Source organism: Pogoniulus pusillus, chromosome 1, assembly GCF_015220805.1.
Source record: "Pogoniulus pusillus isolate bPogPus1 chromosome 1, bPogPus1.pri, whole genome shotgun sequence".
In the NCBI taxonomy this organism is placed as follows: domain Eukaryota; kingdom Metazoa; phylum Chordata; class Aves; order Piciformes; family Lybiidae; genus Pogoniulus; species Pogoniulus pusillus.
Window position 1 is genome coordinate 239,999 of NC_087264.1, and position 27,915 is coordinate 267,913.

The 27,915-nt window shown below is 58.4% G+C and overlaps 1 protein-coding gene across 1 annotated transcript; it reads right to left on the reverse strand.

Annotated features, from left to right (window-relative positions):
* Window positions 1-2,886: 2,886 nt before the first annotated feature.
* Window positions 2,887-26,895, reverse strand: NID2 (nidogen 2). Its single transcript, XM_064142377.1, has 22 exons — window positions 26,499-26,895; window positions 25,363-25,671; window positions 22,033-22,265; window positions 20,696-21,093; window positions 19,303-19,452; window positions 18,980-19,225; window positions 18,522-18,722; window positions 17,528-17,746; window positions 17,051-17,194; window positions 16,498-16,626; window positions 16,278-16,409; window positions 12,166-12,285; window positions 11,834-12,079; window positions 11,030-11,266; window positions 10,635-10,856; window positions 10,347-10,516; window positions 8,142-8,271; window positions 7,390-7,561; window positions 6,040-6,197; window positions 5,239-5,362; window positions 3,829-3,941; window positions 2,887-3,739 (listed from the first exon to the last, which is right to left on the reverse strand). Exons 1-22 carry the CDS (start codon window positions 26,679-26,681, stop codon window positions 3,729-3,731), a joined length of 4,047 nt encoding a protein of 1,348 aa, XP_063998447.1. The 5' UTR covers window positions 26,682-26,895; the 3' UTR covers window positions 2,887-3,728.
* Window positions 26,896-27,915: the final 1,020 nt, after the last annotated feature.

Genomic DNA, 27,915 nt, shown 5'->3' on the forward strand with positions numbered 1-27,915 from the left:
CCTTTGCCGCCCCTGCGGGCACTGCGTGAGCACCACTCGTGCCTAAGGGCCCTTTGCTGCCCCTGCGGGCACTGCACGGGCACCACTCATACCAACAGGGCCCTTTGCCGCCCCTGCGGGCACTGCACGGGCACCACTCATACCAACAGGGCCCTTTGCCGCCCCTGCGGGCACTGCACGGGCACCACTCATACCAACAGGGCCCTTTGCCGCCCCTGCGGGCACTGCGCGGGCACCACTCATACCAACAGGGCCCTTTGCCGCCCCTGCGGGCACTGCGCGGGCACCACTCATACCAACAGGGCCCTTTGCCGCCCCTGCGGGCACTGCGCGGGCACCACTCATACCAACAGGGCCCTTTGCCGCCCCTGCGGGCACTGCACGGGCACCACTCATACCAACAGGGCCCTTTGCTGCCCCTGCGGGCACTGCACGAGCACCACTCATACCAACAGGGCCCTTTGCCGCCCCTGCGGGCACTGCGTGGGCACCACTCATACCAACAGGGCCCTTTGCTGCCCCTGCGGGCACTGCGTGAGCACCACTCATACCAACAGGGCCCTTTGCTGCCCCTGCGGGCACTGCGTGAGCACCACTCGTGCCTAAGGGCCCTTTGCTGCCCCTGCGGGCACTGCACGGGCACCACTCCTGCCAGCGGGGCCCTTTGCTGCCCCTGCGGGCACTGCACGGGCACCACTCATACCAACAGGGCCCTTTGCCGCCCCTGCGGGCACTGCGCGAGCACCACTCATACCAACAGGGCCCTTTGCCGCCCCTGCGGGCACTGCACGGGCACCACTCATACCAACAGGGCCCTTTGCTGCCCCTGCGGGCACTGCGTGAGCACCACTCGTGCCTAAGGGCCCTTTGCTGCCCCTGCGGGCACTGCACGGGCACCACTCCTGCCAGCGGGGCCCTTTGCTGCCCCTGCGGGCACTGCACGGGCACCACTCATACCAACAGGGCCCTTTGCCGCCCCTGCGGGCACTGCGTGGGCACCACTCATACCAACAGGGCCCTTTGCTGCCCCTGCGGGCACTGCGTGGGCACCACTCATACCAACAGGGCCCTTTGCTGCCCCTGCGGGCACTGCGCGAGCACCACTCATACCAACAGGGCCCTTTGCCGCCCCTGCGGGCACTGCGCGAGCACCACTCATACCAACAGGGCCCTTTGCCGCCCCTGCGGGCACTGCGCGAGCACCACTCATACCAACAGGGCCCTTTGCTGCCCCCACGGGCACCGCGCGGGCACCACTCGTGCCTAAGGGCCCTTTGCTGCCCCCAGGGGCACTGCGTGGGCACCACTCATGCCAGCGGGGCCCTTTGCTGCCCCCAGGGGCACTGCGTGGGCACCACTCATGCCAGCGGGGCCCTTTGCCGCCCCTGCGGGCACTGCACGGGCACCACTCATGCCAGCAGGGCCCTTTGCTGCCCCTGCGGGCACTGCACGGGCACCACTCATGCCATCAGGGCCCTTTGCTGCCCCTGCGGGCACTGCACGGGCACCACTCATGCCAGCAGGGCCCTTTGCTGCCCCTGCGGGCACTGCACGGGCACCACTCATGCCATCAGGGCCCTTTGCTGCCCCTGCGGGCACTGCACGGGCACCACTCATGCTAGCAGGGCCCTTTGCTGCCCCTGCGGGCACTGCACGGGCACCACTCATGCCAGCGGGGCCCTTTGCCGCCCCTGTGGGCACTGCACGGGCACCACTCATGCCAGCAGGGCCCTTTGCCGCCCCTGCGGGCACTGCACGGGCACCACTCATACCAACAGGGCCCTTTGCTGCCCCCACGGGCACCGCGCGGGCACCACTCGTGCCTAAGGGCCCTTTGCTGCCCCCAGGGGCACTGCGTGGGCACCACTCATGCCAGCGGGGCCCTTTGCTGCCCCCAGGGGCACTGCGTGGGCACCACTCATGCCAGCGGGGCCCTTTGCCGCCCCTGTGGGCACTGCACGGGCACCACTCATGCCAGCAGGGCCCTTTGCTGCCCCTGCGGGCACTGCACGGGCACCACTCATGCCATCAGGGCCCTTTGCTGCCCCTGCGGGCACTGCACGGGCACCACTCATGCTAGCAGGGCCCTTTGCTGCCCCTGCGGGCACTGCACGGGCACCACTCATGCCATCAGGGCCCTTTGCTGCCCCCTGCACGCCTGCCGGGCAGGGGGGGTTAGGTTTTTTGCGCCTTTCCTCTCGCATTCAGACCACGCAGGGAGAGGAATTTTGGGGTATAGAGGACCAGGACAGAGGCATTTAAGGCCAGGTTAGATGAGACCTTGGGCAACCAGGTCTAGGTGAGAGGTGTCCATGCCCATGACAGGAGGGCTGGAGTAGATGAGCTCTGAGGTCCCTTCCAATGTAAGCCACTCAGTCTGGAGAGAAGGCTCTGAGGTGACCTTCTTGTGGCCTGTCAGCATCTTAAGGGGGCTACAGGAACGCTGGGGAGGGACATTTCAGTCTGTCAGGCAGTGACAGGACTGGGGGGAATGGAACCAAGCTGGAAATGGGGAGATTCAGACTGGATGTTAGGAGGATGTTCTGCAGCATGAGAGTGGTGAGAGGCTGGAATGGGTTGCCCAGGGAGGTGGTTGAGGCCCCATGGCTGGAGGTGTTTGAGGCCAGGCTGGCTGAGGCTGTGTGCAGCCTGCTCTAGGGTAGGGTGTCCCTGGGCATGGCAGGGGGGTTGGAACTGGCTGCTCCTCGTGGTCCCTTCCAGCCCTGACTGATTCTATGAATGAATACATTCATGGTTTAGCACCAGACTTGGGAGAGTTAGGTAATGCTGGAGGTTGGACTTGATGATCTTCAAAGTCTTTTCCAACCAAAACCTATTCCATGATCATCCAGAACTGAGAGATTTAAAAGCAATCCAAAGGACAACTTTTAAACCAATCATTTTATTCAATTCTTGAAGTAACCTAGGAAAAAACCAACCCCCAAACCAATCCCACCCAAGTGAAGCATTACTACATACATGGCACTTCTGAACAGGTGTTGGCCTACAGTGGGGTGGGTCTAGGAAGGCACTCAGAGGAGCCAACAGGCATGAACAGATGGATTCCAGCACACTCCTCTAATATAAACACTAAAAGACATGCACTGAGGCAGGGAGGGGCAGCAGCACTGCCTCCTGCAAACCCTCCGGTGCCTTGGCCACTGTTCTGCACGCTCGGAGCTGCTTGTGGAACAACTCAGGCCCAGCAGGACACTGCATCCAGAGCTCCCTGAGGGCACTGCTCTGTGGGTTTGTTTCTGGCTTTGTGAGGGGGCTTTGGCTAAAAAAGGACCTGGTGGTCAGATTGTCAAAACTCTTCCAAATCAATCCCTTCTTCTGACAGAACCCAACCTGGGAGTAAAACAAACATAAAGCTATGTTTACAATCTCCCCCTGCACAAGCAAGAGTGAGGATCACAGCCTGAGAGCCACAGGACCTTTTCGGGGGGGGGGGTGATCCATAGATGTTTTCCACCTCTTAGAAGTACAGTAGTAAAGACTCGAGGTATAACTGCAAAGTCATCACTTCATCCTGTGTGACCTGCTGCAGGTGCTCCTGCGCTCAGGAAGGGCTTGGGCTGGATGATCCCTTGAGGTGCCTTCCAAACCCTAACGTTCTGTGATTTGTTTCCCTTCCCTCCCCCCCTCTTTTGTTGTGTGCAGTGAGAGTTGTCTGGGTCTGAAGTTGTTTCGGGTGCAAAGGTTGTTGTTTCTGGAAGTGGCAGCTCTTACTTCCTTGCTGCAGAGAGAAAAGGAGATTTTCAGTGTGCTAAGCATGTGGCAGCCCTCAAACAACCAGGAGATGGGCTGGGTCGAGTGGTGCTTTACCTCCAGGGCAGTAGGGGTAAACTGCTGTGATTCCGTAGAGGTGCGACCGCTGCTCTGGAAGATACTCATCAGTGAAGGCACCGGTTTCCTTATCGACAGCTATCACCCCATCCCTGGTGAGAAAAGGAAGGAGAAGTCCTTGACTCACCTTCGAAATGAGGGGGTGGGTGTTACCCCACCCCCCACCTACGTGCATTTAACAACAGGCAGCTCTAAAAGGCTTATCCAAAGACCTGCAGAACAAGTGGAAAGAAATTAGTCCCATAAAATCCGCATCCAGCTCACACAGTGCATTGCTCTTTGGTGATGCAGTCACCCAGCCAGCCTTCCAAGGAGAGATTAGCTCCCTGAGAGCCTTCTCCAAGCTCTTTAAGTGTTTGTTGTCATCTGTGGAGATCTGACTGAAGCTGAGAGCTTCCAGCTGGAGCACGAATAGAGAGTTCCTGAAGAGGGCCGTGGGGGGAGAGGGAATGACTGAGGACAGAATCTTTCCTTTGCCTTCATCTAGATTCAGAAACTCAGGCCAGGCTGAACTTTCAAACCCCAACCACTCTTTCTTTCCCTCCCAGAACCCACAGAATCATAGAATCAGAGGCTAAAAGGGACCTCCAAATCTCATCCAGTCCAGCCCCTGCCAGAGCAGCATCTCCTGTACCAGATCACACAGGAACACACACAGGAGGGTTTGGAATATCTCCAGAGAGGGAGACTCCACAGCCCCCCTGGGCAGCCTGTGCCAGGCTCTGTCACCCTCACAGGGAAAAATTCCTCGCCAGGTTCACAGGGAACCTCCTATGGCTCAGCCTCCAGCCAGTGCCCCTTATGCTGTCCCTGGGCACCACCCAGCAGAGCCTGGCTCCAGCCTCCTGCCACTCACTGCACACAGTGATAGCCACTGCTGAGGTCACCTCTCAGTCTCCTCCTCTCCCAGCAGCACAGCCCCAGCTGCCTCAGGCTCTGCTCCTAACAGAGCTGTTCCATTCCCTTCAGCATCTCTGTGGCTCTGTGCTGGACTCTCTCCAGCAGTTCTGTGTCCCTCTTGAACTGAGGGGACCAGAACTGGACACAGTACTGCAGATGTGGCCTCAGCAAGGCAGAGTAGAGGGGTAGGAGAACCTCTCTCGACCTACCCACCACAGCCCTTCTAATGCACCCCAGAATGGCAGTGGCCCCCTGGCCAGTCGTGCGCTTTGCTGGCTGGAGTTGCTCCTAAGCTGCTGCCCTGTGCCGCAAGTCACAAACCAGCTGAACGGCGCTGCGGGAGAGTGAGCTGGTGAGGTGCCAGACTGGGGACAGCCTTTGTTTGTCCCTCCTCTCTGGCTCAAAGCCCCTGTGAGCTGGCAGGACTCAGGCAGGGCGTGGCAGAGGCTGGCTCCTGGCCAGGGAGGCAGCGAGATGCTCTTGCCTTACCGTCTCCAGTCCGTGTGGTAGAAGTGATCGGCGTAGCTGATGACGCTGAAGGGGTAGTTGAGGTTGCTCTGGATGATGCGCCGGCCTGTGCCATCGGGGGATGTGCACTCCAGGTGTTTTGTTCCTTTTCAAATACAAAACAGTTGCTAGGTCGCCAAAAAAATCCCACTAAATGTTGAGCTTAGCCTGAGGAGGTAGCAGCAACTCAGTGCTGTAAGCTCCTCAGCCCTGTCACACCAAGTCTGTTGGGACAGGATAGTGGAAAGGGGGCAAGGAGCCCACAGACAGCAGTGGGCTAAAGACAGACCCACAGAATCCTGGAACCACTGAGGATGTAAAGATCGTTTTAAGCTCATTGAGTCCAACTAGTAGCCCACCATTGCCAAGTCCACCACGAAACCTCATCCTTCAACACCATACTACACAGCTTGTGAATCCCTCTAGGGGGGTGACTCTACCACTTTCCTGGGCAACCTGTTCCAGGACTTGACAACCCCTTTGGGAAGAAATTGTTCCTAATGTCCAACCTGCACCTCTGCTGGCACAGCTTGAGGCCGTTCCTTCTGAGAACAGACTGATCCCAACCTGGCTCCAACCTCTTTTCAGGCAGTTGTAGAGAGCAGTGAGGTCTCTCCTCAGCCTCCTTTTCTCCAGGCCAAACAACCTCAGCTCCCTCAGCTGCTCCCCAGCCCTGTTCTCCTGACCCTTCACCACCTTCATTGCCCTCCTCTGGACATGCTCCAGCACCTCAGTGCCCTCCTTAGAGTAGAGAGCTGTTCCAGCATGTGGCAGTGAAGTTACCTGCATCTGCCCAACAGAGCAGCTTGGAGAAGGGGTCGAAGGTCAGGCCGTTGGGCAAGCCAATGTCCCTATCCACCAGGACCCTCCTGTTGGCTCCATTCACCGTGGAGGTTTCAATCTTGGGTGCTTCACGATTCCAGTCGGTCCAGTAAAGGTTGCTTGGGAAGGAATTACATAATGAGCACACAAGGACACACACAGTAGAGGAGGGGCAGGAGCTTTTCAGCTCTCTCTTCATTACTGGTTCATGTCAGGGGAGAGGCCTGGGTTTAACCTCACAATGCCTGACATAAATCTTTATTTGATTTGGGAAAAAACAACAACAACAAAACTCTTCAACCAGAAATTATATGTTCACAACCCAAACTTGTAGCTCCTAGGTGAGGGAGAGTCTTGAGAGGAGCATATTTGGTATCTCAGCAGCACCCTGCAGGCAATACCTCGTTTTGAATGCCAGGTGTGCTACAAAGCTGCTGAAAATGATGTCCATGCCAACACTGAAACAGCATCTTTGGCCAGATGCCAGGCTCACAGATGTCAGAGGGTGAAGGTACCCAAAGAGATCATCTAGTCCAACCCCCCTGCCACAGCAGGACCATCCAATCCAGCTCAGGGCACACAGGAACACATCCAGAAAGGCCTGGAAAGGCTCCACAGAAGGAGACTCCACAACCTCTCTGGGCAGCCTGTGCCAGGGCTCTGGGACCCTTCCAGCCAAGAAGTTGCCTTTGTGCTAAGCTGGAGCCTCCTGTGCTGCAGCTACCATCCATTGCTTGTCCTATCCCAGGGAGCAGTGAGCAGAGCCTGTCCCCCCCACTCCTGACCCCCATCCCTCAGAGAGTTATAGGCATTGATTGAATCTCTCTCAGTCTTCTCCTCTCCAGACTAAGCAGCCCCAGGTCCCTCAGCCTCTCCTCACCAGGCACTGCTCCAGTCCCCTCATCATCCTCTCAGCCCTCCCTTGGATCCTCTGCAGCTGATCCTTGTCCCTCTTCAACTGGGGAGCCCAAAACTGAAGGCAGTGCTCAAAATGAGGTCTCGCCAGGGCAGAGTAGAATCTCTTAAATCAAAGTGGAGGCAGGGAATGAAGCTGAGCCCTCCTATAGGGTGTGCAACCTAGGGGAGCCGCTCCCAAGATTAGGATGGGCTTTGCCACAGCCACGTGGGCTTGACCCTCCTCTGAGGGTCCCACCCAGCTGGAAGCAAACAGCCTCTCTTCTTTGGGTTTTTATCCCCACCAAAACCCACAGCTCCTGCTACAAATATGGTCAGGATCTGTTGGACCAGTGGAGAGCACTCCAGGGAGCTACCAGCACCTTGCAGCTCACTCCGGAGCAGCTCGCTGCTCACCCTCGGACGGGGTCCACCGCGATGGCGCGGGGGTTGACCAGCTCGGTGTGGAAGAGCACTTGCCGCTGGGAGCCATCCAGCCGGGCCCTCTCGATCCTGTCCAGGCCACTGTCGGTCCAGAAGATGGCTCGGCGCAGGTGGTCCACTGCCAGCCCCTCGGGGCTGATGAGTCCTTATGGAAGGATGGACATGGTCAGTGGCTGGGCTCACAGAACCACAGAGTTAACCAGATTGGAAGGGACCTCTGAGATCATGGAGTCCAACCTAACTCTTCTCATTAACTGACCCATGGCACTAAGTGCCTCATGCATCTCCCCTTTAAACACCTCCAGGGATGGGGACTCCACCACCTCCCCGGGCAGCCCCTTCCAATGCCAATCACTCTTTCCATGAAGAACTTCCTCCTAACATCCACCCTGAACCTGCCCTGGCACAGCTTGAGGCTGTGTCTTCTTGTTCTGTCCCTGGGTGCCCGGCAGAAGAGACCAATCCCTCCTGGCTACAGCCTCCTTGCAGGTAGTTGCAGACAGCAATGAGCTCTGCCCTGAGCCTCCTCTTCTCCAGGCTGCACACCCCAGCTCCCTCAGCCTCCTCATAGGGCTTGTGCCTGTCACAGTGCTCCTAGACCTGTCTGACCCCCAGCCAAGGGATAGAGGACCCCAAAGCATGACAGTTCCAGACTGTGGTGAGCACAGGCTGGTGTGGACCTGCTAAGATAGCTTTGGGCAGATGTCACTGGTGACAGGACCCACCTGAGTTGATCACAGTCTCTGGCTCAGCACCTGGCTCCAGACTTGCCCGGCTTATGGTCCGTCCGGCCACATCAGTCCAATAGATCGTCCTCTCCCGGCAGTCATAGTCGATCCCTACCACAATGGAGCCCTGCCAGGGTTGGGAGAGAGACACAGGGTGAAATCCAGCCTGGGCCTCGGCCGAGAGGCTCACTGAGCACCCTTATCCCACCAGCGGGCACTGGGCACTGCCCGGGCACTCTGCAGGACACAGGAACTGGGAATGATCCTCAAATCCCTGTTGCCTGGCAGAACCCAGCTCTGCACAGTGCCAGCTGAACCCTTCAGCAGAAGCCTTTAGGTCAGCAATTGCAGAGCACACCCACGGCCAGATGAGTTTGAAACCTTTTGGCTCAAGGCGAAACTGCTCCAACAGTGAAACCAGCTTGACCTGTTCCAGTGGGAGGTGTCCCTGCCTATGGCGGGCGGTTGGAGCTGGCTGAGCTTTGAGCTCCCTTCCAGCCTAAACCATTCTGTGATCCTGTGATTCTATGGAAGAATGATCTTCAGGGTGGGGAATCATGGAATCACAGAATGGTTTGGGTTGGAAGGGATCTTTCAAGGCCATCTAGTCAAGCCCCTCTGCAGTCAGCAGGGACATCTGCAGCTACAGCAGGTTGCTCAGTCACCCAACTTGACCTGGAAAGGTTCCAGGGATGGGACATCTCCCACCTCTCTGGGCAACCTGAGCCAGGGTCTCACCACCCTCAGTGGCACACAGTTCTCCCTTCTCTCTAGTTTGAATCCCTCTATCAGTTTAAAAAGCTTGGCAAAGTGTCTCAGATCCCTGGGGTGCCGGGAGGGTCATGGCCCAGCTTCCAGCTTTCCTCCTCCTCAGACTGGCTTGGCTGGAGACACAAATGGCCACACTCCAAGAGGACTCTGAGGAAGGGAAAAGCAAGTTAGCAGTAGAGACATGAAGCTGGCAGCCAGGGTCCTTGACTGATGGCCAGGGCAGCTCAGTGAGCACCCGTGGCTCTTCACAGCCCTGAGCCTGTGACTTGCTTCACTGCTGGGCAACAGCTGGAGGAAAAGGTGAGAACTCTCCATCTGAGTCCCAAGGCAGCCAGCACAGCCAATGTCCCCAAAAATCACCATCACCACCACCAAGAGGTGGCCCCTCAAACCATCACAGCTTGGCCAGTAGTGGTCCTGAGAGCTGGTCTCCACAACTATCTGAAAGGAGGTTGCAGCAAGGTGTGAGTTGGTCTCCTCCCAAGGTTTAGGCTGGACATTAACAGTTTCCTTCTCCAAAGGCTTGTCAAGCCCTGACACAGGCTGCCCAGGGCAGTGATGGTTTGGTGGTGACCTGGCAGTGCTGGGTTAATCTTAGAACCACAGAACGTCAGGGGCTGGAAGGGACCTCCAGAGCTCATCTGGTGCAGCCCCCTGCCAGAGCAGGGTCACCCAGAGCAGATCACACAGGAACACATCCAGATGGTTCTTGAATATCTGCAGAGAGGGAGACTCCACAGCCCCCCTGGGCAGCCTGTGCCAGGCTCTGTCACCCTCACAGGGAAAAATTCCTCCTCAGGTTCACAGGGAACCTCCTATGGCTCAGCCTCCAGCCAGTGCCCCTTGGCACTGCTGGCACCCCCCAGCAGAGCCTGGCTCCAGCCTGCTGGCACTCACCCTGCATATACTTATGAACATGAATGAGGTCAGCCCTTGGTCTCCTCCTCTCCAGGCAGCACAGCCCCAGCCCCCTCAGGCTCTCCTCATAAGGAAGATGTTCACCTTCCATAATCATCTCTGTGGCTCTGTGATGGACTCTCTCAAGCAGTTCTGTGTCCCTCTTGAACTGGGGGCCCCAGAACTGGACACAGTACTGCAGATGAGATCTCACCAGGGCAGAGCAGGGGGGCAGGAGAAGCTCTCTCGACCTACTCACCACAGCCCTTCTAAGCCCCCCCAGAATGGCATTTGCCTTCCCGGCCACAAGAGCACGCTGCTGGCTCATGGCCATCCTTGCAGCCACCAGGGCTCCCACGTCCTTCTGCCCTTCACAGCTCTCCAGCAGGTCAGTCCCCAGCCTATGCCAATGGTTGGACTTGATTCTCTTAAAGGTCTCTGCCGACCAAAATGATTCTGTGATTCTATCCAGAGCTCATCAGCCAGACCCTAACCTTCTCCAGCGGTCCCTAGCCCAGCCCCGTAGATGCTTACGTGGAGAGAGAGCAGGGTCTTGGCTGCCTCCCTCTGGAGCCGTGTGCCGTTGAGCGGGAGGTATCCGATCTGCTGTCCCTGAGCGTAGAGCAGAAAGGTCCCCGTGGCCGGCGGGGACACATCGGGCCGGGGCGAGGGCCGGGCGCTGGGCGGTGCGACGCTGGGGAGACCTGGGGCACGAGTTAGGTGGGAACAAGGAAAAGGTGGCTTGAGGAGCATCAGCTTACCTCCGTGCTTGAGCAGGGGCGGGACGCGGCACCCACGGCGGGTCAGCCTTGGCGTGCTTACATGGTGGGGTGCTGCCAGGCTCCGAGCGTGTGCCCTGGATCTCCCTGCCGCTCTCGTCCACACACCAGCAGTAGCCGCTGTCCCCGTGGCACTGGAGCGGGGTGAAGTGGCCCTCCCTGTCACACTGCGGCACGTACTGGTCGCTGCGGGGGCTGCCGCCGTAGTGCTCCAGCAAGCTCTGCCGCCAGCGCTCGCACATGGTTGGGGCACGCTCCGTGGGCTCTGGCATCAGGATGGTGACACATCACCACCCATCGCGATGCACCCCAGGAGCAAGACTGGGCAACTCGGGGCTTTGCCAAAGCCCCACATGCCCCAAAACTTGCTGGGTGCCCTACCATTCCAGAGGGGCACCACGGGGTTGGGGTGCTACAGGGAGGAGAAGGGGTGCTGACCTGGGCTCCCGCAGCGAGGTGGGGTGCTGCCCGGCGCTGTCCGTGTGCCAGCGATCTCCTGCCCCGCAGCATCCACACACCAGCAGTACCCAGTGCTGCTGTGGCACTGCAGGGGCCGGTATTGTCCCTCCTCGTCACACTGGGGCATGTGCCCATTGCCTACGGGCGAGGGTCCTGGTGGCACTGCCCGTGGGTACAGCCGCTCGTGTTCGCAGGGGGTCAGCTGCTGAATGGCCTCTGCTGGCAACAAACATCCCAACTCCCCCCCTCAGTGGGTGCCATGCAGCTCTCCTGGACCTGCCTGGCACCCGGTTTTGGCTCTGCTTCACCCAGAGCTGGGTGATGCTCTGCCAGCACTGTTTGACCTTCCTACCAGGGCTTCCCCTCTGCAGCCCATCTGACACCCCACAGCTGTCCCCAAGATGACAAAAGAGGTGTCCTGAGGGCCACAGCCACTATAACTTCATGGACCGTGGGGCCCTACAGACCCAGAAGACTACCTGTGGTGTCTAACCACCCATTCAGCAGCATCCTCTACCCAGGCCATGACAGTCAAGCTCCAGGCAGGGTGGCTGGGAAGAGGATCCCCTTTGCTCAGCACAGCCCCACTGCCCTCATCTGCTCGTGGCTGGGGCCACAGTACTGCAACCACGCAGGATGGGCAGGGACAGGCACAGATCTGCCTTCTCCGGCACCTTCTCAACACCTTCTGCCACCCAGCACAACCCAAGCAGCCTGCCAGGACACCTCCTTGCTGCCCACCAATCCCATCGGGATGCTCAGGCACTGTGTGGTGGCGCTGACCTGGGCTCCCGCAGCGAGGTGGGGTGCTGCCTGGCGCTGTCCGTGTGCCAGCGATCTCCTGCCCCGCAGCATCCACACACCAGCAGTACCCAGTGTTGCTGTGGCACTGCAGGGGCCGGTATCGTCCCTCCTCGTCACACTGGGGCATGTGCCCATTGCCCACGGGCGAGGGTGCTGGTGGCACCTCCCGTGGGTACAGCCGCTCGTGTTCGCAGGGGGTCAGGCGCTGCGTGTCCCCTTCTGCCACTGGGAAAGCCACAGCAACAGCAGAGTGAGGATGGGAGAAACCAGCCCGGAGAGTGGTGATGTGGTGGTAAGCTTGGCAGCCTTACCCTGCATGCACTGGAAGCCGTCGCCCTCATACCCAGGTCGGCAGTGGCAGGAGAAGGAGCCTGGCGTGTTGTAGCAGGTGGCAGCCAGGTGACACGGGTTTGCAGCGCACTCATCCACGTCTGTGCATGGAGGAGAGTGGGGATCAGAGTCACAGAAGCCAGGGTCACAGCCAGGATGGATCAGTCCCAACGGCACCTGCTTGGGATTTATTCCTGACTCCAGGTGTTGCATCCCAGACTCCCATCCTAAGCTGGGAGAGCGAGAGCAGAAATGGCTGTCTGCAGGCTGCAGCTGTGGGGCTGCCTCACAAAGCAGCAGCTTGAGCATGTGCTTGTGGTAATCATGGAATCACAGGATTGTTTTGGTTGGAAAAGACCTCCAAGATCATCAAGTCCAACCACTGCCCTAAGACCATCACAGCCATTACAGAATCTTCTAGAGTGCCATGGCTACACCTTTCTGCAACACCTCCAGGTACAGCGACTCCACCACCTCCTATGGAAGCCTGTTCCAATGCCTGACCGCTCTTGCAGGAGCCTAAACTTTATCTGGCACAATTTCAGGCCATTTATTCTTGTCCTGATACTAGGCAGAAGAGACCAACCTGGAAGTGGATGTTAGGAAGAAGTTGTTTGCAGTGAGGGCGGTGAGACACTGGCACAGGCTGCCCAGGGAGGTTGTGGCTGCTCCCTCCCTGGAGGTGTTCCAGGCCAGGCTGGATGAGGCCTTGAGCAACCTGTTCTTGTGGGAGGTGTCCCTGCCTATGGTAGGGGGTTGGGACTGGCTGAGCTTTGAGCTCCCTTCAACCCTAACCCATTCTATGGTTCTATGATTCTGTGAGGTCTCCCTGCCACCTCGTCTTCTCCAGGCTGAGCAACCCCAGTTCCCTCAGCTACTCCTCATCAGACTTTTTCTCCAGACCTTCACCAGCTTTGTTGCCCTTCTCTGGGCACACTCCAGCACCTCAATGTCCTTCTTGGACTGGGGAACCCAGAACTGAACCCAGTATTCAAAGAGTAGCCTGGCTTTTCAAATCTGCACTTAGGTTCACCACATCCACCCAGCCCTTTAGCCACCTGCCCCACCAAAATCTAAGCTCAAGGCCTCAAACAACCATGGGCTTCCCAACCTTCCATTGCACTTCCCCAAGTTCACTTGCAGAGCTGAGGAACCAGCACCAGGTTTTCATATGGAAGAGAACTCCAGGAAAGGAAAAGACAGCAATAAGCATCACTTGCAAGAGAGGGTTTGCTTGGATCAGTCTCTAACAGGAACCTGCTTAACTCAGCAGCATTTGCATGAATGAAGAATCATAGAACAATTTTGGTTGGAAAAGACCTTTAAGATTCATAGAGTCATAGAAAGGTTTGGGGTGGAAGAGACCATAAAGATCATCTAGTTCCAACCACCCTGACATAGGAAGGAACACCTTCCTCTAACCTGGGTTGCTCAAGGTCCAACCTGGCCTTGAACACCTCCAGGGAAGGGGCAGCCACAACCTCTCTGGGTAACCTGTTCCAGGTGTTCTCACCACCTTCCTAACATCCAGCCTAAATCTGCTTTCTTCTAGCTTCAGCCCATTCCTATCACTACAAGCTCTTGTAAAAAGTCCCTCCCCAGCTTTCCTTGCAGTCCCCCTGCTCTGAGCTCTCCCTGGAGCCTTCTCCAGCCTGAACAGACCCAGTTCTCTCAGTCCATCCCCATAGGGGAGGTGCTCCAGCCCTGTGATCATATTTTTATCCCTCCTCTGACCTGCTCCAGCACTTCAAGTCCATCAAGATCAAGCCAAATCATTAACCCTGCACTGCAAAGTCCACCACTAAACCATGTCCCTCAGCACCACATCTACACAGCTTTTCAACCCCCTCCACTGAAAATGACTCCATCACTTCCCCAGGCAGCCTGTTCTAGGGCTTGACAATCCTTAGGGGGAAGAAATTGTTCTTGATGTCCAACCAATGGTGCAACTTGAGGCTGTGTCCTCTTGACCTGTTACTTAGAATCACAGAATCAACCAGGCTGGAAGAGAGCTCCAAGCTCAGCCAGCCCAACCTAGCACCCAGCCCTGCCCAAGCAACCAGACCATGGCACTAAGTGCCCCAGCCAGGCTTGGCTTCAACACCTCCAGGAACAGCAACTCCACCACCTCCCTGGACAGCCCATTCCAATGCCAATCACTCTCTCTGACAACAACTTCCTAACAACATCCAGCCTAGACCTGCCCTGGCACAGCTTGAGGCTGTGTCCCCTTCTTCTGGTGCTGGCTGCCTGGCAGCAGAGCCCAACCCCACCTGGCTACAGCCTCCCTCCAGGGAGCTGTAGACAGCAATGAGCTCTGCCCTAAGCCTCCTCTGCTGCAGGCTGCACCCCCCCAGCTCCCTCAGCCTCTCCTCACAGGGCTGTGCTCCAGGCCCCTCCCCAGCCTTGCTGCCCTTCTCTGGGCACCTTCCAGCACCTCAACATCTCTCTTGAACTGAGGAGTCCACCTGTTCCTTGGGAGAAGAGGCCAGCTCAGGGTGCTGAGAGAGCTGGCAGCTGAGCTGGCCAAGCTGCTCTCCATCATTTTCCAGCAGTCCTGGCTCACTGGAGAGGTCCCAGGAGACTGGAAAATGGCCAACGTGGTCCCCATCCACAATAAGGGTCAGATGGAGGAACCAGGGAACTACAGACCTGTCAGCCTGACCTCAGTGCCAGGAAAACTGATGGAGCAGGTTATCTTGGGGGTGATAAGAGCACACCTGAGGGATGGCAAAGGGCTCAGGTCCAGCCAGCATGGGTTTAGGAAGGAGATCTAACCCGATCTCCTTCTATGATCAGGTGACTCTCTTGGTGGATGTGGGGAGGCCTGTGGATGTGGTCTGTCTGGACTTCAGCAAGGCCTTTGACACTGTCCCCCACAGCAAACTGCTGGCTAAGCTGTCAGCCCATGGCTTGGATGGTAACACTCTGTGCTGGCTTAGGAACTGGCTGGAGGGATGAGCCCAGAGAGTGGTGGTGAATGGTGCCACATCCAGCTGGCAGCTGTCACTAGTGGTGTCCCTCAGGGATCTGTGCTGGGCCCCATCCTCTTTAACATCTTCATGGATAATCTGGATGAGGGCATGGAGTCAGTCATCAGCAAGTGTGCAGATGACACCAAGCTGGGGGCAGATGTGACTGAGTTGGAGGGCAGAAGGGCTCTGCAGCGGGACCTTGACCGCCTGGACAGATGGGCAGAGTCCAATGGGATGGCTTCAATAGCTCAAAGTGCAGGGTGCTGCACTTTGGCCACAACAACCCCATGCAGAGATACAGGCTGGGGTCAGAGTGGCTGAGAGCAGCCAGACAGAGAGGGATCTGGGGGTGCTGATTGATACCCACCTGAACATGAGCCAGCAGTGTGCCCAGGTGGCCAAGAGAGCTAGTGGCATCCTGGCCTGCATCAGGAATGGTGTGGTCAGCAGGAGCAGGGAGGTCATTCTGCCCCTGTACTCTGCACTGGTTAGACCACACCTTGAGTGCTGTGTTCAGTTCTGGGCCCCCCAGTTTAGGAGGGACATTGAGATGCTTGAGCGTGTCCAGAGAAGGGCGACGAGGCTGGGGAGAGGCCTTGAGCACAGCCCTACGAGGAGAGGCTGAGGGAGCTGGGATTGGTTAGCCTGGAGAAGAGGAGGCTCAGGGGTGACCTTATTGCTGTCTACAACTACCTGAGGGGTGGTTGTGGCCAGGAGGAGGTTGCTCTCTTCTCTCAGGTGGCCAGCACCAGAACAAGAGGACACAGCCTCAGGCTGCGCCAGGGGAAATTTCGGCTCGAGGTGAGGAGAAAGTTCTTCCCTGAGAGAGTCATTGGACACTGGAATGGGCTGCCCGGGGAGGTGGTGGAGTCGCCGTCCCTGGGGCAGTTCAAGGCAAGGTTGGACGTGGCACTTGGTGCCATGGTCTGGCCTTGAGCTCTGTGGTAAAGGGTTGGACTTGATGATCTGTGAGGTCTCTTCCAACCCTGATGATACTGTGTGATACTGTGATACTGTGAACCTCCACCTCGGTCACAGAGAGCCAGAAGGCATCCCCTCAGCCTCCATCTCTCCAGGCTGAGCAGTGAGTGTGAAGTGTTGCCCCCCGCCCCACGTACCGGCACAGTGGATGCCATCACCGGTGTAGCCAGGCAGGCACTCGCAGGTGGCGTGGCCCCCGGCCCGGGGCAGGCAGCGCGCCCGGTCCCTCGGTGCACAGGGATGTCTGCCCTCCTCGCAGGGGTCACTTGCTGCAGGGACAGAGGGTGAAAGTGTGCCCAGGGTGATCCCTGCAGGGCAGAGGGGTATGGGGATCCCAGCGGTGGGGCTGGCACTTACGCACACACGCCTGCCCGTCCTCCGCCGGCCGGTACTCGCTGCGGCACTCACACCGGTAGCTGCCTGGCATGTTCAGGCAGATGGTGAAAGCGCCACACTGGCTCAGCCCCTCTGTGCACTCATCCACATCTAGAAGAATGGGGAGACACTGGAATCCTGGGCATGACAAGGCACTCCCATTCTGGGGGCCTAGCAGCTAGGCAGGGCATCCTGCCCCAAGTCTGCTGCTCCCTCCACCCCCACCACGCTCCTGGAGCAGTTCCTCAGCAGCAGGCCTCTGGTTCTCCCCTGTGACTGACTCAAACTCTAGGTGCAGCTCTGGAAGACCAAGGGTGTTACCATGCTGTGGCACATCACAGAGCCATAGAATTGTTTTTGCTGGCAAAGACATCTAAGGTCATCAAGTCCAACCGCTGACCCAACACCAGCATGGCCATTAACCCACTTGCTGAGGCGCCCACATGTTTCCAGGGTTGGTGACATCCCAGCAGCCCAAACTGCTGTGGCCACCATAGTAAGGGGCAGGATGCACCAACCCACAGCCCCAGCTCACCTCGGCATCCTCGTCCCTCTCTGCGGTACCCAGCTGCACACTCGCAGGTGTACTCTATCCCTGAGCCAGGCTGGCACCGTGCTGTCACCTCACACGTGTGTGTGCCATCGTGGCACGGGTTCACTGTAGGGTTCTCAGAGTCTTCTGAGGGGAAGAGCAGGGATTAGTGGAGGAAAAAGCCTAGGAGATGCAGGGAACAACCATTCCCACTTATATCTGACATTGGAATCACAGCTGTGACAGCACCATCATCTTCTGCAGGGACCCACAGCTGTGCCACCCCACTGCGGCCTCCTCATACCAGGAGCATTTCAGCTCAAGCTGCTTGGAAAAACAAATGCCCTCTTTTGTCTGCTTTTGAGCAGAGTGATCCCATTTTGGCTTTGGGAGCAGGGAGGAGACAGCAGCATCACCTGGCTGGGGCTGAGGTGGGCACCTTGAGTTGGGCACTGCGCAGCAGCGAGTGATGGAGCTCACCTTGTGCCAAGCTGACGCGAGCAGCCAGGGCGTAACGCAGGACATGCTCATGGGCATCGTAGAGGGCAAAGGCCCGTGCCAGGCTCAGCTGCTGCCGGGAGGGCAGGCGGGAGTGAGGGCAGCTGGAGAAGGTGATGTTCTGGTGCAGGCGATAGGACAAGGTCTGGTTGGCTGTCCCAGCAACCAAGACGTACTCGCGGTGGGCAGAGGACATCACAGCTGCCAGAGGGTGAGAGGAAATGCAGAGGAGGCTTCAGCCTCGACATCGCTGGGATGCTGGGAGCCGCGGGGGGGCGGTTGCATAGAAGCACAGAATGGTTTGTGTTGGAAGGGACCTTTAAAGACCATCTGCCCAACACCCCTCTCCCCATGCAGTCAGCAGGGACATCTGCAGCTGGAGCAGGGTATTCAGAGACCAAAGCAACTTCACTTAGCACGGTTCCAGAGATGGGGCATCTGCCACCTGTCTGGGGCACCTGGGACAGGGTCTCACCACCTGCAGTGTCAAAATTTCTTCCTTCTCTCTGGTCTGAATCTCCCTCAAACCATCACCCTGTGTCCTGTCACAACAGGCCCTGCTCAAAAGTCTGTCCCCAGCTTTCTGGTCAGCCTCTTTAAGCACTGAAATGCCACCAGAAGGTCTCCCTGGAGGCCTCTCTTCTCCAGGCTAAACAACTCCAACAGAAGCCTGTTCTTACAGCAGAGGTCTTCCAGCCCTTGCATTACTGCTGTGGCATCCTCTGGCCGCACCCCAGCAAGTCCATGTCTGCCCTGTGCTTGAGACACCAGAGCTGGCCCCAGCACTGCAGGCAGGGTCACAGCAAAGTGGAACAGAGGGGCAGGATTTCCTCCCTCCACCTGCTGCCCAAGCTGCTGGGGATAAGCCCAGGACATTGTTGCCTCTGGCATGTGCGGGAGCTTTGGGGCTGTGCCGAGCAAGACACACAAGGATGGAGTGTAAGCAACCAAACCAGGGCTAACCACAGGTTCCTACCTGAGCTGGAGTAGAGGTAGAGCTCCTTGTAGGGAGTGATGTGGACAGTGACATTCTCTGGGATAAATGGCACCTGGCCCTGGATGTGTGTCCTTAGGGTTAAGTAGTTGTCTGGTCCCAGGCCCTCAGCTGTCTGGGTGACATAGACCGTCTCTTGCCCTGGGTAGAAGGTCACCTCCAGGCTCTGGGTGAATTCAGCACCTGGGCAGGAAAAGGGAACAGGCACTTGCAGGATTTTTAGTGACACCTCCCCAGAGCATCATTCCCTGCTTCTCTGGCACCCCCATGGGGACTCACAGCAGGAAGCTGACAGCCAGCTGAAGCCAGGGAGATGAGCAGAGCAGACATGGGATGGCCAAGACCCCCATCCGTAGCACTCACCACCTGCCCCAAGTCACATCACCCCACCACGAGCCCTGGCCCTCAGGGCAGTGGGGTTTGGTGAGCTCCCCACTCACCGGTGATGCTGAAGCCATTCTCAGAGCCAGGTTCCTCTAGGGCGAAGAGCCAGGCAAAGAGCCCACCGATGGGCAGGAGGGGCAGGAGGGCACGGGCAGCAGGCTGGGGCACCCCGCTGATGGCCGTGTAGGTTCGCCCATCGCTGCCCACGATGTAGGCATGAAGGTCGACGTCCTGGAAGCGGACGGATGCGCGTCCCACCGCCAGGCTCCCGCTCACCTTCCCGTTGAGGCGGTGCACGGCTCCTGGGCAGGGAGATGGGCATCCCTGGCAGTGGCCACCCAGCTATAGGGTGGCCGTCCCTGCCACCTGTTCCACATACCTTCGGGCAGGCACTGCCGCCCGTTGCCATAGTAGGTGGCCCGGCAGTGACAGCAGGCACCGGTGGCGTAGTCTGTGCAGAAGGCATGTGGCGAGCAACGCCCCTGGTACTGGGCACAGGTTTCCTTGCTGGTCGCACTGTACGTGAACACTAGGGACAAATAGAAAGGGTTGGGGACATGGTGACAAAGCCACCCCTGATGGTGTGGCTCCTTGGCCCCAGAATACCACCAGGGGATGGAACAGCTGGCAGTGGTGGCTCCCAGGAAAGTCACCTGGGCTGCATGAGGGTTTGGAACCTGCTGCATGATTTCAGGCAGAGCTGCCAAGGGCAACAGGTCGAGTTTCTGTGTGCTTGTGGGTGACAGGCAGCTGGGGACAAGCTTTGCTCCCCTAAGCATGTGCCATAGCACCTCTGCAGCTGGCTCGGTGTCACAGCAGGTGACAGGGCCAGTCCTGGCCCCGCACCATGACTTAGAATCACAGAAAGGCTACGGTTGGAAGGGACCTACAAGATAACTGACTCCAACTGTTCACTCACCACTGCCAGGTCACTAACCCTTGTCCCTCGGCCCCACATCTATCAGGCTTTTCAAGCCCTCCAGGGATAGGGGCTCCACCACTACCCTGGGCAGCCTGTGCCAGGGCTTGACAACCCTTTTGGGGAAGAAATGTCCAACCTAAACCTCCCCTGCTGCAGCTTGAGGATGTTTTCTCTCATCCTATCACCTGTTCCTTGGGAGAAGAGACTGATCCCCATCTGGCTCCAACCTCCTGTCTGAGCATTGTAGAGACCAAGTGCTCCTGCCAGCCTCCTTTTCTCCAGGTTAAACACCCCCAGTTCTCTCAGCCATTCCTCACCAGTCCTGTTCTCCAGACTCTTCACCAGCCTTGTTGCCCTTCTCTGGACATGCTCTAGCACCTCAGTGTCCTTCTTGGAGTGAGGGGCCCAAAACTGAACCCAGTACTCAAAGTATTGCCTCTACTGTGCTGAGTAGAGGGAGACAATCACTGCCCTACTCCTGCTGGCCACACTATTGCTGATCCAGGCCAAGATGCTCTCAGCCTTCTTGGCCAGCTGGGCACACACTGCCTCATCTTCAGCCCACTGTCAACCAACACCCCAGGTCCTTGTCTGAGCTACTCATCTCCTAAGCTTCCCTCTCTGCAAGGCTGGGCAGAGCACCAGCAAGCCCAGCAGGCAGAGACATACAGCTCCAGCAGCCCCCAGTATTTGGCTTGGAGGTGGTGGAAAAGCAGCAGCTTTGCAGCAGTGCTGCCAGCCCATGCCAGCTCCAGCTACTGGGGAGGACATGAGCTTGCAGCAGGAGGCATCTTCTAGGGAGCCACCCACCATGAGTGAGGGTGGCCATCAGAGGGTCTGTGCCACTCACCATCGGGGTTAAAATGCTCCTCTTCCTCCACGCCAACACCGTGGTGCCCGGAGCTGTAGAAGGAGGGGTTGGCAGAGTAGCTCTGCCAGGTGCCACCGTCCGTGGCCAGGTGCAGACGGCGGCTCCGCTCCTGCCCAAGGGACACGGGCAGCCCCCTGGGGGCAATGCCCAGCAGCTCCGGGGGACGGTGTCCATGGCCAAGGTGCGGTGAGGTGGCCTCAGAGCTGGGCCGGGCTGGGGGCTGGCTGGAAACGTGGTCAGCGTGGGCAGAGTCGGCCGTGCCAGGGGCATGATGTCCAGGGCTGGATCTCCTGGTGTCTCCTGCCTCCACGTGCTCCAGAGGCTCCACGCTGCCCACGTGGAAGACCCACACACCAGGTACCCCTGTGTTGCTCTCCCTGTGGGGCAGCAGCACATGTGCGTGTCCATCACTGAGCCCAAAGGTACCACAGACTCTCAGATTGGTTTGAGTTGGAAGGGACCCTAAAGGTCACCCAGTCCAACCCCCCTGCAGTCAGCAGTGATGTCTGCAACTGCAGCAGGTTGCTCACAGTGCCAGACAAGCTCGCTTGGAGTGCTTACAGGAATGAGGCATCTACCACCTCCCTGGGAAACCTGGGACAGGGTCTCACCACCTTCAGCATCAAAAATCTTTTCCTTCTCCCTAGTTCAAATCTCCCTCTTTTAGTTCAAACCATGACCCCTTCTCCTGTCACAACAGGCCCTGCTCCAAAGTCTGTCCCCAGCTTTATCAGATCCTTTCGAGCATTCAAAGGCTGCCAGAAGGTCTCCCTGGAGCCCTCTCTTCTCCAAACTGAACACCTCAACTCTCTCAGACTGGCCTCTCAGCAGAGGCCTTCCAGCCCTGCCATCATTGCTGTGGCCTCCTCTGGCCCTGCTCCAACAGCTCCATGCCTGTCCTGTGCCGAGGACTCCTGAGCTGGCCCCAGCACTGCAGATGGGTCTCAGCAGAGTGGAGCAGAGGGGCAGAATCCCCTCCCTGCACCTACTGCCCACACTGCTGGGGACCAGCCCAGGACACAAGCACCTGATGCCAACTCACACCCAGGTTTTCACCCACCAGCACTCCTAAGTCCTCCCCAGGGCTGCTCCCCAGCCCTCACCCCCAGCCCGTGTTGGTGCCAGGGTTTGCCCCCACCTAGGCGCAGGACCTTGTGCTTGGTTTTTCTGAATGCCCCCAGCACTGCAGGTGAGCTCAAGTCCCAGTGCAGCTCACCACCTCCAGCTCATTCCTCTCCTTCTTCCAGCTCCAGGGTCTGAAAGAAGGTGAGCCTGCCCTCCACGCCTGCCCCACACAGCCCCTCAGTACCACACACCGCTCCAGGCGCCTCAGAGCCGGCTCGCTGCTGGCCAGGCTGTGGAAGAGTCCATCCCTCTTCGGGTCATCGCCATCCCCCCAGCTGAAGCCCACTCTGGCTGGCAGCTCCAGCTGCACATTGTAGGACTCCTTGGGCCGTGTCCCCAGGAACTGGAGGCCACCATCAGGGTAGAGGAAGATGACATAGGTGTCCTCATCATCGTAGGCTATGACTGCCTGGAAGGTGTTTAGCTGTCAAGGGGAGAGCAGGACAGATGGACGTCATGAAGGGGCTCCGAGCAACCTGATCTCGTTGCAGATGTCCCTGATGACTGCAGGGGGCTTGGACTAGAAGAGACTTAAAGGTCTCTTCTAACTCAAACCATTCTATAACTTCGGAGGAGGACTGAGACAGGATCACCTAGAGCAGGTCACACAGCAACACACCCAGGCAGGTCCTGAAAGTCTCTAGAGAAGGAAAGTTTACAACCTCTCTAGGGAGCCTGTTCCAGGGCTCTGTCAGCCTCACAGCAAAGGATTTGCTCCTCACGTTCAGATGGAACTCTGTGTTTCAGTTCATGTCTCTCACCTCTCATCCTACCACAGGCCACCCCTGAAAAAAGGCTGGCACTCAACTCCCATTCTCTTGCATAGAATGACAGAATCACAGCATGTTTTGGGTTGGAAGTGACATTTAAAGGTCATCCAGTCCAACCCCCTGCAGTCAGCAGGGAGATGTGCAACTGCAGCAGGTTGCTCACAGCCCCAGACAACCTGACCTGGAGTGGTCCCAGGGATGGAGCATCTGCCACCTCTCTGGGCAGCTTGTTCCTGTCCCACTCCTCTTGTCCTGCCCCTGACACCAACATCCCGCATCCATCCCGTCAATACCAGAGGAAAACCCACACTCCCCCCTCCCTTGCTTCCCACCCTGAGAACAATTTCAGCTTGGTTTCCTCAGGAAAAAACATGGATGTGCTCCCGCCTTCCCCACACCCATACATCCCGCTATAGGCACACTGGCTGCCTGCCCTGCCAGCCCTGCAGCCCTGGGAACACACCACCGAGGCTGTGCCAGAATCACAGCCAGGGGCGTGCGGGGAGGGAGTGGGGAGGGAAGAGTGAGCACAACACTTAAAAGCCACCAGACAACCCCACAATGGTCACTCAAAATGTATTGAAACCAAACCCACCCTGAAAAGGTCTCTAAACAAGCCAAACCATGTAGCAGCAGCCCTTCCACCCACAGGAAAATGGCTAAAGAGTGGGTAGGAGGCAGGAGGGGGGAGTGAGTGGGTGGTGTTGCTCCTCTAACGTCACCCCACAGCCCAGCCCTGCGTGTGTTCCCCCTAGTTTTAGGGCACAGAGCCCCTGGAGCATCATCTTGCTTCCCAGCAGCCCCAGGAGACATAAAGAGCCTTGTTGTGCTGGTTACACACTTGGGCATTCAGAGACCCTGTGCAAAGGCAGCCAAAAAGCTGGGGGGAGGGAATAAATCACCCCCTCCCCTTTAACCCTGGGGCTGGATTCCTCCCCCCCCGCCCCACACAGCCACATTGCAGCAGCAGCTGCAGGACTCATTCTGTCTTCAGGGTGGGTGGTGAAAGGGGGGCACATGGTGGGTGATATCCATGTGCTGGCATGGCTGGGACACAGGGCAGAAGCAGGGTGGGGGGAGAGGAGGGACATGGACAAAGAGCTGCAAAGGGCAAATTCCAACCCAAAGGGCAAGTTTGAGTTCTGCAGAAGGGTCAGCTCTTGTCTTGCTCCACAGCCCTGGAAAGTGTCACTGCAGGGACAAGGAACTTGTCCTCAAGGAGCCGGAGAGGACAAGGAGCTGCTGGCAGCATTGCAAGACCTCCCAGGGGTCCAGGAGCCTCTAACCCCCCTGGTCTTACCCCAGATTTCTGCTTTGGAGGTGCAAGAAACAATGAGCTGTGACTTTCCAAAGCGTGGGGCGGCAAAGGCTTTGAGGTCAGTCCTGCTGGCATTTCCTATTTGGTTAAAATAAGGGGGGCAATAGTGTTGTTTGGAGTGGTTTTGAGCAGTTTTGGTTAAGGAAGAGGTCAGTGTAGCACATTGGCACTTCCTTGTGTCTTGAATGAAGCTTCTCCTGGAGCTGCTGCACTCCCAGCACAGCCCATTTCGTTTTCCAGCTTCTCAGAGAGGCAACAAAGCCAGTTGGAAGAGCAGAGGAAGACTGAGTTATTGACAGTTGTGAGGCCACCGCGAGGCCCCTGATGGCGTCTCTTCAGCTGCTTCCCCAAGTTTTAAAGAGAGGGGAGGAAATGTGCCTTGTTTCCATCCAAACCTCCATTTTCTTCCCCTGCTTGGCTTCTCCATCTCAGCAACCCACCCCCGATGGGCCCCAGAGCAGAAAGACAACCAGCAGAGGTGGTTCCCGGTGGCTCAAGGGATCCCGGTGGCTGCTGCTGGGCTTTGGATTCAATCCACCATGCTAAGAGCCTGTCACTCATCACACAGCCCTGGGTTGTCATCGCCAGTGTTCCTCTCGCAGCACTTCAGATTCAGCTCACTTCGAGAAGCCCGCCCTGCCAGCAGAGCCTCGCTATCGCCTCCTCAACGCGTCACCAGCCTAACCTGGTCCTGCCCCAGCAGCGTCTTCAGGAAAAGGCTGTGGGTGCACCCACACAAGAGCCTTATCAGCCCACGGCGGGAGAGCAGAGGTCATCTCCCTGACCCGGTGGACCACCTGCAGTTTTGTTTTTCGGACACAAACTCCACCCGTGGTGGAAGCTCTGAAGCTGGCTCCCCACCGGCAGCAGCGATCAGCAGGTGGGCAGCAGGGAGGGAAAACGTCTGGCGCTCAGGGGTGAGAGCCATAGAATCACAGAATCATAGAATCAACCAGGTTGGAAGAGACCTCCAAGATCATCCAGTCCAACCTATCACCCTGCCTTATCCAATCGACCAGACCATGGCACTAAGTGCCTCATCCAGTCTTTTCTTGAAGACCCCCAGGGACGGTGCCTCCACCACCTCCCTGGGCAGCCCATTCCAATGCCAATCACTCTCTCTGTGAAGAACTTCTTCCTAATATCCAGCCTATGCCTACCCTGGCACCATCTGCGCTATAAACCTTCGCTTGAAGAGAGGGGAAAAGCCTGAACACCTCCGACCGAGGCGCCCACCAACAAAGCTTACTGACCCAGACACCACAGCCCTGAGCCAAGAGCAGAAGACCCACATCTCCCCTGGTACCCTCCAAGGCTGGACCATCATCCAGCTGACCAGGAAGCAGGGACTGAGCATTCCAGCTGCCACACAAGGAAGGCTGATGCCCCACAGCACACAGGACGAGCGACCAACCTCAGCCCATCAGCCTTACCTTCTCGGAGGGCTCGGTGTCCTGCGGGAGCTCCTGGTAGGCACCCACGGCCTCCCAGGTAACAATGAACGCATTGGTGGGCACGAAGGAGTTGGCAGTACTGGGGAAGCCAGCCCGAATGTAGCCTGCAGCCTGGTCCAGCACATCTGGCGAGTCATCTTGCCGGTAGTAGATGTTCCCTCTGCTGCCAGAGGTGTCAAGGTCGGCCAGGAAAGGAGCAATGACAGGGAAGTCTGTGGGGAAATCGTCATCCACGTACTGGGTCTCCCTGGGGAAATCCTGGGTGGAGATGACCCCGTTGGTCCCTACCTGCAGGGAGAGCAGTGCAGGGTGCTCAGGAGGTGCCTCCACCGCCAGCGTGTGTACCCTGCGTCCCACCTCTCTCCAGGGGAGTGAGGCTGAGGGCCCTGAGACCGCGTGGCCCCATCTGGCCCGGGAGAAAACAAAGACCTTGGGCTTCTCAGTCCCCCAGAGAGCTGCAGCTCAGATGCCGTCCCAGCTGCAGCCGCTGCCGGCGGGGAAACAGCTGCAGAGGAGAAAGCCCTCTTGTTCCTCCAGAGCCCCAGCCACCGGGCAGGAGGCAGTGAGAGGGGGGGTGAATGGATGGAGACAAGGGGTAGATGGAGACGAGGGGTGGACGGAGACACATAGGCTGGTGCAGGGGTGGAGGCTGCAAAGAATCGCTAGGGTGGGGAGAAAGAGTTAGGGGAGGAGGAGGAATAGAAGAGGGAAAAGACAGGGGAGATGGAGAAGGAAGAGGAGATGGAGAGATGGAGGAAGGGAAGATGGGGAGAAGGAGAGATGGAGGAAGAAGGGCGGGGGGAAAGAGGATGGGGAGATGGATGGAGGGAAAACGATGTCAAAGAGAGGAATGGAGAGGATGAGAGTGAGCACGAGGAGGGATGGAAAGACGGAAGGGGAAAGATGGAAGGAGGGAGGGTTGGTGGGACAGAAGGATGGAGAGAAGGACTGTGGGAAGCCGGGGAGGCAAGGAGGGAGGGACAGAATGTTAGAGTGGCGGGAAGGAGGGAAGACGGAGGGGCAGGGGGAGATGATGGAGGGGAGGAAGCGGGGCTAGGGGGAAGGGGGGCTGTGCACGGGAAGAGGAGGAAGGGGCCGGGGCCGCCGGGACTCACGTAGAGGCGGCGGGCAGCGCGGCCGTAGAGGCGCAGGGCTCGGCTGAGCGTCACCCCAGGCGAGCTCTCATCGTCGCCGGGCCGGAGCCGGGCACCACCGCGGGCCGAGCCGTACGGGAACAGCCCCGGGCGGGGCAGCGCCGTCGCCACCGCCAGCATCGCCGCCAGCACCGCCACCCGCATCCCGCTGCCAGCGGCACACGGGACCCTTCTACCACCCAGCCTCAGGACCCCGCCGGGGTCGAAGAGGAGCGGAGCTGAAGGAGCGGACCCGACGGGACGGCCCCGACCCGCCTCAGGGAACCGGAGCCGTGGGGCGGGAACGAGGAGAGCCACAGGCGGGGCGGGTCCAGCCCGTCATTGGATCCCCCCGCCCCGGGCCTGACCAATCGCATCCTATCCCAAAATCCACCCCGGGCTCCAACATCCCCCTCAACACCGCCTCCAGCCTCCATCGACTCCCCTTACGGTACTACAGTGGCATCCTGGGGGGGTCGACGGTGGGACCCTTCTCTCCGTGCTCCGATGCTCCCCCGGGACCCTGAATCCCCCACTCCAAGTGCAGCGGTGCATCTCGAGGGGACGGGGAGGGGAGCGGGGGGGACCCCCACTTAGTGCCTCACTACTCCCCAGGACTCTGCATCACCCCGCTCCGGGTACCGCGGTGGCGTCCCGCAGGGACTAGAAGGACGAGAGAAGAGATTCCCCCTCCGTGTCTCGCCGCTCCCCGGGATACTGCATCCTCTTTCCACGGGTACCGCTGTGGCATCCTGAGAGGACCGATGCGCGGACCCCCAGCTCCGTGCCTTGTTGCTTCCACGGGACCCTGCATCTCCTGCTCCAGGTACACCCAGCGGTGGCATCCCGGGGGGAACGGGGAAGGGAGAGAAAGTACCTTCAGCCTCTGTGCCCTGCTGCTCCCCGGGACCTTGCACACCTCCCCGCCCCTCAGCCGCCCCCGGAGCCGGGCCCGCAGCCAGCCAGGGTCGGGGCACTGAGCGTAGGCGAGAGGCTCTGGCCGCTCCTCCACGGATTGCACTCTCTTGATCCAGGGGTAAAGTATTCATCCACATGCGACAGGGGTTGAGAATGTTCTTTGGGTTTGGTTTGGACACATCACACTCCACACCCCCAAATTCTGGCAGCTGGACTTGCTGAGTGCTCCTGGAATTCAGTCCAGGAGCATCTAAAAGCTCTCCTGAAAGGTTGTCTCCAATGATTCCCTGTTCCTGGAGTGTCTCCCACTCTCCTGGCTCCAGACCAGCTTTCCTATCACATCTACCCCAGCGAGAGTACGCACATGCCAAAGGAATGCCAGATAACAAGGAGAGAAGTGTCAAACCCCCTCAGAGAAATGAATCAGGAACACATTCATGGCATTCCCGGTAGGAATCCTTGGAGGAGAAGCAGCTGGATG

Coding starts and splice junctions, on each gene's coding strand:
- NID2 (XM_064142377.1), bottom strand. CDS start 26,681: ATGCGGGTGGCGGTGCTGGCGGCGATGCTGGCGGTGGCGACGGCGCTG. Junction 22,266..25,362: donor ACACCGAGCCCTCCGAGAAG/GTAAGGCTGATG, acceptor TCCCCTTGACAG/CTAAACACCTTCCAGGCAGT. Junction 16,410..16,497: donor GGACGGGCAGGCGTGTGTGC/GTAAGTGCCAGC, acceptor CTGTCCCTGCAG/CAAGTGACCCCTGCGAGGAG.